Source organism: Arachis ipaensis, chromosome B7, assembly GCF_059453495.1.
Source record: "Arachis ipaensis isolate K30076 ecotype BB chromosome B7, ASM5945349v1, whole genome shotgun sequence".
NCBI classification, from domain to species: domain Eukaryota; kingdom Viridiplantae; phylum Streptophyta; class Magnoliopsida; order Fabales; family Fabaceae; genus Arachis; species Arachis ipaensis.
In genome coordinates, this window is record NC_142442.1 from 63257133 (window position 1) to 63271047 (window position 13915).

General features: G+C 37.6%; 1 protein-coding gene across 1 annotated transcript; it reads right to left on the bottom strand.

Moving 5' to 3' along the window:
• Positions 1-2940: 2940 nt before the first annotated feature.
• LOC107607325 (uncharacterized) lies at positions 2941-5554 on the bottom strand. Its single transcript, XM_016309293.2, has 6 exons — positions 4084-5554; positions 3730-3903; positions 3553-3639; positions 3435-3446; positions 3186-3290; positions 2941-3092 (listed from the first exon to the last, which is right to left on the bottom strand). Exons 1-6 carry the CDS (start codon positions 5552-5554, stop codon positions 2941-2943), a joined length of 2001 nt encoding a protein of 666 aa, XP_016164779.1.
• Positions 5555-13915: the final 8361 nt, after the last annotated feature.

Consider the following 13915-nt stretch of genomic DNA (forward strand, 5'->3'; position numbering starts at 1 on the left):
TGTAGCTCCTTTTGAATTATATATATATATATTACATTTGTTTCTGTATACCGATGCTTTATATCGTTGACGTTCGAGTGTGATGCGGTTATTTGTTATATCTTTTCTTCATAAGCTCCTAATTAAATTATATTTCTTCAATCTATACATTCATACTTTGTTTTTAGAGGTCATAATGCCTCACCACCTTGACTTATGACTGCAGCGTAAGGCCTTATATGGTAGAGTGTTCCACAATCAAAATTGGTCCAACTGCAGGCATTAACTCTATTGCGAACTCTATTTCTCCAGGAGGGAGAAATTCAGGTATATCTTAAAGAAATACCTCAGGAAATTCACTCACTACCAGAATCTGACTTAAATTCTTCTCATCTCCCGAAGAACTCGCAGCTAATAGTATAAATCCCTGAGATTCACTCCCATTACAGTTCACCATAACTGAATTCAAATAATAGCCATTTGCTACAAATGGTCCTTCTGACCCCTCAAACATGACCTGAGCCGAACACTCAAAACAGTCTAATAACACATGGTATTTTGACAACCAATCCAAACCCAAAATTAAATCAAGTCCAGTCATTGGAAAGCTTATCAAATCATGTAAACTGTCTATTTTCAATTCAAAAGAGTACTTGTTGACAACCTAGCCTAGTTACCACAACTTTAGAGGCTGGAGTATGCACGTGTAAATCATAGGCTAACCCAGATATTTTCAACCCTAATTCATCATTTTTTTAAATGATATAAACGAATGTGACGCCCCAGTATCATATAAAGTAGTTAAAATCTTGTTACCAATTTCACAGTTATCTCTGATCAGTGTGTCCGACCTAGCCGCACCATCCGTAGTCAAAGAGAAAACTCGACCCTGTTGCTGAGCTCTACCAGCATCCTAATTCCATTTCTCTGGACAATTTTATGACATGTGCATGGCTCCACCACTAGAGTAATATAAACCCAAACCGGATCTACGTGGAGTACTAGAATGATAACTTCCACACCTCCTACAAGTCATGTCATTATGAGGAACATGAGCTTGCTTCCCTATCTTCCTCTTCCTTGGTAATTTTTGTTATTGTTCCTTTGGAAGTTGTCTGGCCTTGGTTGTATTGAGGCACACGACCACCTCTCTTAAATTTTTGACTCCTCGGTGCATAACCCTTGCCTTGGTCCCTCTTATAGAATTCTTGGCGATCACCCTTCGCCAAAGCAGCCTTTCTCGAGCAATCCTTAACTACCCTGCTCTTGTTCACTAACTCAGAAAAGATTCGGATCTCCATAGGCACAACGGCACTCATTATGCCACTCTGAAGACCACCATCATATTTAATACATTTTCATTCATCATAGCCTTCCGGAACACCTAGGCACACCCTCGAAAAATGACATAGCTCTTCAAATTTGTTGGTGTATTCCACCACCGTCATAGAACCCTGCTTTAGCTGCATAAGCTCTAACTCATTAGTTGTCTCCACTACCAGATTCATTTCTGCCTCCATTTCTATTTCCGACATGTTGTCCCAGCCTATCAGGAGTAGCTTGTATAGCAGCAGCCATATTCTCCAAAGAAGCCATAAAAATCAACCAGATAGCCCCGCTCACATCCACGAGATGACATTTGGGTCTTGTCTACATCGAACAATTGATATTACGGTGACCAGTCTTTATATCTCAAGTCTAGTGCTTCAAATCCCAAAGGTATGCTTGATAAGTGAGCATCTTTACCTTATTTTCTGTTTATTTTAAGTTAGAATTTCATGAGTTTTAATTTAATTTTTGTGTTTTAAACCTCTTTGGATGCTACTTTGGGTTGTTTCATTGTTTTAATTATTTTAGGTGAAGTTTGGACAAGTTTAGCAGAGTTTTATACAAGAAAGAGAAGAATTAGAGCAGTCCACTAGGGCGCTAAACGCAAAACCTAGCGTTTAGCGCCAGGTTTGGCATTTAGTGCCAGGAACTCAGAAGCAAAAATGAACCTTTTGCCCTCAAGGGGGCTAAACACTACAACTGGCGTTTAGCGCCAAGCAATTCGAATCAAACTTCACCAAAGGAGCATCTTTAGTTGGATTTAGCTTTTAGTTATTTTATTTTATTTTATTTTAGTTATTTTTAATTACAAACAAAATCTTTTAGGTTTAAAATTTATTATTTTATTTTTGTTCTAAATCAAATTAGGTTAGATATATAAGGGAAAAGATTCACCCTTTAGGGGAATCTCCTCACTTCCACACTTTCACATTTTCTGAACCCTAATTTTTCTCTCTGAAGCATGAGCCACTAAACCTCCTTGGTTAAGGTTAGGAGCTCTGTTTATTTCTATGGATTAAGATTATTGTTCTTCTATTTTAATTAATGTATTGATTTAGTTTCAAGGATTACTTTCGTTCTTCACCTTATGAATCTGGGTAGATCGGAAGAATAACCCTTATTCTATTTGCGTTCTTGTGATTCTTGGAAGAGTTATCTCACTTGAACAACAACTTGAAAGGAAATTCCTCCTAAATTGCTAATTACTTAGACTTAACAGGATATGTGACATATAATCTTTTTATATATGGGTAATTAGGGTTTTTGTGGCCATAAACTAGAATTGAACTTAACCCTCTAACTGAAATTAAGTGACCAAGACATTCACGGTCATAGTTGTCAGAACCGAATCGGTGATCGAACCGGTCAGGCTACTGGGTCACTGGGTCACTGGTTCAACTGGTGGGTCACTGGTTGAACCGGTTAACCCGGTCCCACATAAGTAAAATGTATAAAATAGCTAAAAACTGAAAAATTAACAGTTAAAAAATATATCTCCAATAACATTTTAATAAACATTAAATCTCAAATCTTAAAAATAATTAGTAATACGAGAATAAACATAAAATTTAGTACTATTAGTCTATTACATGAACAACTCAATTTAACATAATAAAAATAACAATTCATGGATTATATCCAAGGAGTAACTTCAAAGTCTGGATATCTTTCTTCATCTGACAAATCTGGAGCTACATGTTGATTGGTTTCATTCTGATTTGCATTTTCCACAGAAGTATTATTAGCTTCACCATCATCTCGATCGTGTTCCAGATTTAATTCATCTAGCATTTCAATAATGTTTCACAAATCATAATCAATAATAAGGCAAAATATTTGGTTAAAGTATTACAAAATCATCCCTAACAACAACATACCCAAATCATCTAAAGCTGATTGAAGAGACATATTTGCAAGATCATTCCGTAAAGCATCAACTTCTTTAGGAGTTAAAAATGGTGGTGAATCTTCCATTATCCATTCTGAATGATCCTCAAATGCATCAAGATAAATTGGATCATAACTTTGCTTTCACATTCGGTTCCTATGTTATCAATTAACTTGATTATTCTTATTATGACTAAAAATTTTAAATAATGCCTTCAAGAAAGAATAATAAAAAGTACCTTTGTTGTAGCCTTAAGTTGTAATGAACATAAACAAGATCATTAAGCTTTTGATGCTCTAACCAATTCCTTTTCTTTGAGTGAATGTGTTCGAAAATGCTCCAGTTACGCTCAATACCTGAAGAACTGCAAGTTTGACTCAAAACACGAATTGCTAACTTTTGCAGGTTTGGTGCTCCACATCCATAAGATTCCCACCATTGATCTTAACATAAAAAGAAAACAATCACAATCATAAAAATCAAATCTTAAACATATCACAATCATAAAAAACTAATTTTAATACAAAATTTACCAGGCATCACTGTGCTTCGCTCACGTATTGCAAACTGTCTCCCAAAGTCTCCTTCAGCATTCTTAAAGATTCTCTTCTCACTTGTCAATTTAGTAATCAAATCAGCATCACCGTAAGCATATCTCTCAATCACATCTAATAGGCCAGAAATTATTTCTTTGTGCTTGTCAAATTCTGCAGAATTAAATCAAAAAGCTGGATTTAACCAATAACCAGTAGCATGAAGGTTTCTTTTAAGTTATAAATCCCAACGTGAATTTAAAATCTTCAAATAAGGTTCAACAACCCTCTTTCTTTTTTGAAACCTTTTCACCATGTCTTCCCTAGCCTTATACATAGCTTGATAAAGGAAACCCATTGCAGCTCTATCTTCACTATCCACAATACGCAATACATGAACAAGTGGCTCCGTAAGCTTAACAATATCAGTGCATTGATTCCAAAGTTTAGAATCTAAGACTTGATCCACAAACTTTTTTGCTTTGGCTTCTTTAGAGTAAGCTGAACTTGTCCATTCTTTAGATGTCACCATAGCTCTCAATGCATCCTTTTGAGCCAAAATACTTTGCAAAGTAATGAAATTAGTGGCGAATCGAGTTGGAGCTGGACGAAGTATTTCTCGGCCGCCTGTGAACTGCCTCATCAAGTACAAAGGATGGCAGTGATTATAGATATACTTCGTAATCATTGAAGCTTCTGACACAGTTTCAGTCACTTCCACAAACTTTCCAATATCCTGCAACATCAGATTAATACAATGTGCCGCACAAGAAGACCAATACAATCTAGGAAACTCTGATTTCAACAACCTTCCAGCAGCAACGTAATTTGCAGCATTATCCGTCACTACATGTACAACATTCTCAGGACCAACAAATAACACAACATCCCTAAGCAACTTGAACAAAGCCTCAGCAGTTTTTGAGATATGAGAAGCATCAACTGACTTTAGGAAAACAGTTTCTTTAGGGCAATAAACCAAGAAATTAATTAAAGTACGCCTACAACGATCAGTCCATCCATCAGCCATGATAGTACATCCAGTTTGTTTCCAAATCACACGATAACCTTCAATCATCTTCTTTACATCTTCAACCAATTTACTCAACAAATATCCACGAACTCTTTGGTAATTTGGCCCTTTATACCCTGCACCCATATTTGCGATAGCATCGATCATCGGCTGATAATAAGCTGAATTAACCGCATTGAATGGCACAGAGTCATCCATCATCCATCTTGTAATAGCAATATCACACTTCTCCATAATTTCTTTGCTTTGGAGAACACTTTTAATACTTGGTTGAGCTCCAGGTGTTGCTGCCAGTGGAAAAAAGGATTGTAGTCCCTTGAGTTGTTTTCCAACTCCCTTTCTAGAGCTAGGTGCTGGAATTCTTGATGCTTGTTGTTGTCGCATCTCATTACGTTCAATCTCATCAAATTCCCTTTCAACGTCATCACAAGCACCATAACTTTCTGCATATTCTTCTTGAGTTTTCCTTTTCTTGGTTCGAAGATCTTCAATGTTTTGGGAGAATTGGTGTCTCACCGCAGCTGGCACCTTTCGACATGCCTCAATATCTCCACCTTTTCCAGCCAAATGATGCTTAACCCGGTTAATTCCTCCACCCCTAATAAGCTTCTCGCAATAAATACATACCAGAGCAGTTTTTCCTTTATCCAAAACTTGTTTACAACGGCCCCATGTAGGATCAGTTTTTCCTTTGTTACTATTTTTTTGGGTTCCAATTGTTGGATCAGGAGTTGATCCTTGTTCCTGAGAAGTTGGTGTTGGTGTTTCTGATGGTGTATTTGATGAAGCCATCCTAAATTCCTAATCAACCAGGGTCCAGGACTAAATGACTAACAATACACAACAACAATCCACTAACTACTAAGAATAATATCCAATAGCAACCAACAATTCACAATCAACAAACTGAAGTAATGAACAGAAATAAAAAAAAATCAAGAAACATGAGAGATCAAACAGAAAAAACATATGGAAGTGTTCATGTTCTCATCTGCCCATATACCAAAATCAAACAGAAATCAAACTATCAAACATATGTGAACCACCAATTAAAAAATTAACTTCAAATATATGTAAACTATCAAACATGTTCTCATCTGCCCGCATACCATAATCATTAATCAATTAACTTCAAAAAATTAAAAAATTAAAAATACTTACCTGCACGGCTGCACGATTGGACCCTAGACCTGGAGGGATGGAGCGACGAGCGTCGAGCAGAGAAGAGGGAGACCTGGAGCGAGGAGCGACGAGGCGGCGACTTCAATGTTCAATCTTCGATGCACGGGGTGAGTGGCGCACTGCTCTGGATGCGGTGGTGAGGTGAGTGCCACGTGGTTGAAGGCTTGAAGCTGACGGGCCGATGGGGCGACGAAGTGGCTGAAAGCCTGAAGCTGAAGCAGAGTAGGCGAGTAGCAGGGGATAGAGTCATGGCGCCATGGTGATGGTGATGGTGGTCTCTCAACTCAAACCGTTTGGGTATGGGAACTTGGGAAGGGAAATTGGGAAACAGGGGAAGGGGATGGAGGCTAGGGTTACATCATTGAAACGCAGCAGCTCTACACTTTTTTTTTTTTTTTAAAGAAACGACGTCGTTTTCCATCGCAGAAAAAAAATATTTTTTTTTCCGGTCCGGGTTAAACAAAACCCGCCGGTTCACTGGTTCTGATAAAACTCGGCCGGTTCAATACGGGTCTCACCGGTTCAACTCCTTCTTCGGTTCGATGCCTCACCCGGACCGGTTATAGCACCGGTTCGCCAGTTTTCCGGTCCGACTGGTTGGGTCGGTCCGGTTCTGACAACACTGTTCGCGGTTAACTAGGTTAGAGGAGACTAAATCACTAAGATATTAGGGTTTTGTCATTGACAGTTTGCCATGAAATGAATCTTGCATGATTAAAATAGTTGGTAAGAAAACTTAATCCAGAACAATAAACATCTCCGATACCTTAACTTCCTTCTTTCATATATTCTACATCAAATCCACTGTTTGCTTTCTTATTCTTTGAATCATTGTTTAATGCTTTTGAACCCCAAAACAATCACTTTCCACTTGCCTAACTAAGTAAGTCATTCGACCATTGTTGCTCAGTCCATCAATCCTCGTGGGATCGACCCTCACTCAACTGAGGTATTACTTGGTATGACCTGGTGCACTTGCTGGTAGTTTGTGGATTCTGAATTCCGCATCAAGTTTTTAGCACCGTTGCCAGGGATTGATTGTGATTAACAACTAACCATTGTCTGATTGCTTAGATTAGGCATTCTTAATTTTAATTTTTAATTATTCTGGTTCTTTAAATTTTCAAAAATTTAGCTTTATTTAAAAAAATTTTCTCTTTAACTTCTGAAATTAAGTTTCGTATCCCCGTAGTAATTTTTCTTTTTAGGATTTTCAAAAAAAAACTAGTTGATTTCCCTTATTTGAATTTCGAAATTTGTTAGTTTATTTTCCTATTTATCTTCGAAATTTTTAGGTTTATTTCTTGCATTATTCTATTTTATTTTATTTTGATTACACAGGATACCTCACTGGGAACTCTTTGCACTTTGACATAGAGATTTCCACTTTTCTTTGTTTTATACTTGTTAACGAGCATGAACAGGAAAGAGTCCACTATGCATCCGAATGGGAATGAGCAGCCTAGAAGAACACTTGGCTCATACACTACCCCCACCCCTGATTTCTATGGGAACAATATTGTGGTGCCTCCTATAGGTGCAAACAAATTTGAGTTGAAACCTCATTAGTTGATCACTTGCAACAGAATTGCCAATTTCATGGACTCCCATGGAAAGGCTCAAACTTGTTCATCTCTAATTTTCTTTAGATCTGTAATACTGTGAAGACTAATGGAGTGAATCCTGAAGTGTCTAGCTACTACTCTTCCTATTTGCTGTGAGTGATAGAGCAAAGCAGTGGCTTGATACTCAACCCAAAGAGAGAACAAGGTGGTCAACAAGTTTCTGACCAAGTTCTTTCCTCCTCAGAGGTTGACTAAGCTGACGACGGATGTTCAAACTTTTAGGCAGAGAGATGGTGAATCCCTCTATGAAGCCTGGGAGAGGTACAAGTTGATGCTCAGGAAGTGTCCTCCTGACATGTTCTCAGATTGGATCAGGTTGCATATTTTCTATGAGAGACTCTCTGAAATAGCCAAAATATCTCTAGACAATTTTGCAGGGGGATCTTTGCACATGAAGAAGACACCTGAAGAGGCCAATGAGTTGATTGAGATGGTTGCCAATCACCAGTACTTATACTCTTCTGAGAGGACCTCAGTGAAGAAAGGATTCATGGAGGTGGATGTTGTAGATGCCCTTCTTGCTCAAAACAAGCTTTTGTCTCAACAAATGAGTGTCATTACCCAACATCTAGGAGGGATGTAGGTTTCAGCGGTTAATACTCACAATGCTCCTCAAAACACTTCTTATGATATGAATAGTGGCTTCTCTCAAGGTGAGACTTATGACTATGGCTGGCCTACACCTGAGCAGGTTAATTACATGGAAAAGTCCTCCAAAAATGCCAAGAATGATCCATATTCCTAGACTTTTAATCAATGGTGGAGGAATTACCCAAACTTTGGGTGGAGAGAACAACCTCAGAAGCAACAACCGAATTATCCCAACAGTCCTCAATGTGGTTTCAGTTAGAACTATTTCAATAACCTTCCATTTCAACCCTCTCGACCTTAGAGTGTCCCTGACTCAGCATCTATTGTTGCAGAACTCTCCAAAACTAACATAGCTTTATGCATGAAACCAGAGTCTCACTTAGGAATCTGGAGAAACAAATGGGTCAGTTAAGCAAGCAAACACATGAGAGACCTTCTAATATTCCTCTTAGTGATGCGGTTTCCAATTCAAGAGAAGAGTGCCAGGCCGTTCAATTGAGACGTGGAAAAATCGCAGGATCAGAGACCAAGGTTAGGGAGGAACAGATTGAAGAAAAAGTTCCAGAGAAAAAAACTAAAGAAGTAGAGCACGCCCCCTCTAGTCTCCTAGACAACCCCTTTTTGGTCACTCTTGATACACACCCTGTGCTACCCAAGGCTCCTGAATAGAAGCCTAAAATACCATACCTTCAGAGACTTCAGGAAGCATCTAAAGACAAGCAATATTCCAAATTTTTGGAAGTTTTTAGGAAGCTTCAGATCAACATCCCGTTTGCAGAGGCCCTTGAGCAAATGCCTCTTTATGGCAAGCTTATGAAAGAGTTGTTGAGTAATAAGAAGGATTGGAAAGAGAGTGAGATAGTGGTACTAACTAAGGAATGCAGTGCAATCATCCATAAAAATCTCCTAGAAAAGTTACAGGATCCAAGGAGCTTTCTAATTCATTGTACCATTGAAGATACCACTATTCAGAAAGCCTTACGTGACCTTGGAGCTAGCATCAACCTCATATTCTTTCATTAATGAAAAAGCTCCAAATTGACGAAGTAAAACCTACTCGCATTTCTCTTCAACTTGCTGACCATTCTATTAAGTATCCCCTTGGAATTGTTGAGAATTTACTTGTCAAAGTAGGCCTGATGAGCGGATATTTTATACGCTTTTTGGAATTATTTTCATATAGTCTTTAGTATGTTTTATTTAAGTTTTATTGAGTTTCCATAGGTTTTAGTACAAAATTCACATTTTTAGATTCTACTTTGAGTTTGTGCGTTTTTATGCAATTTCAGGTATTTTCTGGCTGAAATTGAGGAGCTGGAGCAAAAGTTTGATTCAGAGACACAGAAAGCACTACAAATGTTGTCCGAATCTAAGCTCCTTGCATTCGAAAGAGCTTTTCTGGAGCTACAAAAGTCCAAATAGAGTGTTCTCAGTGACTATGGAAAGCTAACACTAGAGCTTTCCAGTAATGTATAATAGTCCATATTTTGCTTCAGAATTGAAGGCCCAAAACTAGCGTTCAACGCCAGCCTCCTGCCCTATTCTGGCGTCCAACGCCCAAAGGAGAAGAGACCAGCGTCCAACGCCCATAAAAAACCCCTAGCCAGCGTTCAACGCCCTAGAGGCCTCCTAGCACGTGGATCTCAATCAAGCTCAGCCCAAATACTTACCAAGTAGGCCCCAGAAGTGGATTTTAGTCGTTAGTTTAGTATTTAAAGGACAAGGATCACCCTTATTGAGGACTTTATGCCATATTTTCGAATTCCACATTGTATTTTCTATCAGTATGAGTTTCTAAACCTCCTAGGTTGAGGGGAGGAGCTCTGCTGAGTTTTATGGATCAATAAAGTACTACTGTTCTATCTCAATACGTGTTTGATTCTCTATTCTAAGATGTATATCCATTCTTCATCATTATGAATGCGTTGAACCGACACAAGGTTATCTCATTCTACAGTGGTTCAGAGTGAGTCTTTCATCGGACAATGATGAACCACTAGTTTGATTAGACATCTCCTAGACGGCTAATCCACAACTTCATTGGGGACTTCTCGAGACACCAGTTCAGTTGAGGTATGGGGAGAATAGAGTCTTTGTGGTAGAGGCTAGAACCCAAGGCACATCATTCTCTGATCCGGAAGATTCGACCTTGTCTGTGGCATTTTGAGTAGGATCACAAGAGAGAATGAACTGCAGGAGCTTCACCCTCAATCAGACTGGATCCGCACTAACCCTGGGGTTCAGATCTGTAGGAGCATTAGCAATCTTGTAAGAAAGGCTTTGATCACATATAGCCTGCCATAGAAGAAATCATTCACAGTTGGAATAGACAGTAAGACTGGATTAATCCAGAAGAACAAAGCATCTCCAAGCCTTAACCATCTTCTTATCATAGCATTCACCATCAACTGAGTAACGTTTTTTTTATGCGTTCAAACAAACAAATAACTTTTCTATCCGCCTGACTAAGATCTACAAGATAACCATAGCTTGCTTCAAATCACAATCCTCATGGGATCGACCCTGACTCACTTAGGTATTACTTGGACGATCCAGTGCACTTGCTGGTTCAGTTGAAGTGTGGGAATTCGTGCACCAAGTTTTTGGTGCCGTTGCTGGAGATTGTTCGAGTTTGGACAACTGACGGATTATCTTGTTGCCTACATTAGGTAATTTCCTTTTCTTTATAGGTTTAGTTTTGTTTTATCGGAGTCTTTTATTTTCTTCTTTTTTCGAAAAAAAATTTAAAACTTTTTCAAAAGCCTTTTCTTTGATCTTTATCTTTTGTTTGAGTCTTTGTTCGAATTTCTTTAGTCTTTTTTCTAAAAGATTTCAAAAATAGTGTCTTTTGTTTGAATCTTGTGTCAATCCTTAAGTTTGGTGTTTTCTTGTGTTTTTTCTTTAAAATTTTCGAAAATTTGTGTTTGTGGTTTTCAAAATTTTTAAGTTTGGTGTCTTTTGCATTTTCTTGTTTTCTTTGAATTCTTTGAGTTTTGTTCTTGGTTCTTCTTGATCTTCAAATTGTTCTTATTTTTCTTCTTGTTTTGATCTTAAAATTTTTAAGTTTGGAGTCTCTTTGTATTTTTCTTTGCAATTTTTGAATTCTAGGTATCTTAGATCTAAAAATTTTAAGTTTGGTGTCTTTTTGTTATTTTTCTCTTTCTTCATTAAATTCAAAAATAAACAAAATAAAACATCTTTTCTTATCTTTATCTTAATTTTCGAAAATATCAACAAAAATTTCAAAATTTAATTTCAAAATCATTATCTTATCTTATCTTAGTTTTAAATTTCAAAATTCAAATTTTTTCAAAATCAAATCTTTTAAAAAATCATATCTTTTTCAAATTATTATCTTATCTTTTTATCTTTCTTTACAAAATTCAAAAATTTTATCTTATCTTATTTTAAATTCAAATTTTAAAATTCAATTTCAAAATTCAAAATTTAAATTTCAAATTTCAAATTTCAAAATCAAACCTTTTCAAAAATCAAATATTTTTTAAATCTTTATTTTATCTTGTTTCAAATTCAAAATTCAAAATTTAAATTTTAAGTTCAAATCTTTTCTAATCTTCTATCTTATCTTATCTTTCTTAATTAGTTACTTATTTTCTCTTTCTTCTTTTTCAAAACTTCCTAAGTAATTCTTCTCTCTTCTAAATTTTCGAAAATTCTCCACTTATTTCTCTCTCTTATTTTTCAAAATTTATTAATTAATTAAATTCTATTTTTTGAATTAAATAAATAAATAAAAACAAAAATATTTTAGTTACAATTTACATCTTTATCCTTTATTCTTCTTCTTCTTCTCCTACCTTTCTTCATCATGGACCCAAATGGGAATGAAGAGTTCAGAAGAACTCTAGGGTCATATACAACCCCCTCTGCTGACTTCTATGGAAGAAGTATTAGCATACCTCCCATCAGAGCAAGCAACTTTGAGTTGAACCCTCAACTCATTACTCTGGTGCAGTAAAATTGCTAGTATTTTGGACTTTCACAGGAAGAACCTATTGAGTTTCTGTCTGATTTTTTACAAATTGCTGACACAGTACATAATGAGGGAGTAGACCAAGATGTCTACAGACTATTGCTCTTTCCTTTTGCTGTAAAAGACCAAGCTAAGAGGTGGTTAGATAACCAGCCCAGATCTAGCTTGAAAACTTGGACACAACTAGTGGACAAGTTTTTAAATCAATACTTTCCTCCAAGGAAACTGACCCACTTGAGACTAGACATCCAAGGCTTTAAAAAAGGAGATAATGAATCTCTTCATGATGCCTGGGGGAGGTATAAAAGGATGCTATGAAAATGTTCCACTAAAATGTTTTCAGAATAGGTACAATTAGACATTTCTACTATGAACTTTCAAACATGGCTAAAATGTCTCTGGACCACTCTACTGGTGGTTCTATACATATGAGAAAGACCATTGAAGAGGCTCATGAGCTTATTGAGACAGTTGCCACTAATCAGCATCTGTACTCATCTTTTGAGACTCCTATGAAAGGAGAGGTTAAGGCAATATCTACTGAACCTAACCCTCCAGAACAGGATGGCCCATTGACTCAGCAACTACACACCCTTGCCCAGCAAATACTGGAATCGCAAGAGGCTGTGCGAGAAACTCAGGCTTCTAACAGGATTATAGAAGCCCAGCTGAGTCAAAGAAGGCAGCTGTTATCCAAGAAGATAATAGAGGAATGCCAGGCTATGCAACTGAGGAGTGGGAAATCCTTAAACAACCAACTTCAGTGCAACAAGAGATCAAAGGAAGAAAATCTAACAGAGGAACGCCCAACAAGGAGCAGTGTCCCTGGCATTGAACGCCAGGAAGGGGGCAGCAATAAGGGCGTTGAACGCCCAAGCAAGGGTGGTCAGTCACCTATTGATAACAACCCCCCTAGGCAAGCTAGTAACCCCCCTTCTAATACACAAGGCACTCAGCCACCATCAACCAAGATTGATGAGTATAAGGCCAAGATGCCATTCCCTCAAAAAATCTGTCAAGCGGAGAAAGATAAACAGTTTGCCCGCTTTGCGGATTATCTCAGAACATTAGAGATCAAGATCCCTTTTGCAGAGGCTCTTGAATAGATACCTTCTTATGCTAAGTTCATGAAGGATTGGAGAGAGACAAAAACAATCCTCCTCACTGAATAGTGCAGTGCGGTCATTCAAAATAGGTTACCAGAGAAACTTAAGGATCTTGAAAGTTTTATGATACCATGCACTCTAGGGAATGCTTGCACAAGGACAGCTCTATGTGATCTTGGAGTAAGCATTAACCTAATACCTGCTTCATTAATAAAGAAGCTTTGCCTGACTGATGAAGTCAAACCAACCTGCATATGCCTTCAACTTGTTGATGGTTCTATTAAGATACTATCAGGATGGTTGAAGATATGATTCTTAGGGTTGGACCCTTTGCTTTTCCCACTGACTTTGTGGTGTTGGATATGGATGAGTACAAGAGTGCATCCCTTATCCTAGGGAGACCCTTCCTAGCTATAGGAAGAACCCTCATTGATGTGCAAAAAGGGTTAATAACCCTAAGAGTCAATGAGGATAAATATGTACTGAATGCTGTCAAAGCTATGCAATAGGCAGACACCCCAGAGGAGTGCTTGAGCATTGACATCATTGACTCCCTGGTGGAAGAAGTAACTATGGTTGCCAGACTCGAGCTGGAGGAAGCACATGAAACACAAGAGACTTTATGTACTCCTAAAGAAGATGATAAACCTCCAAA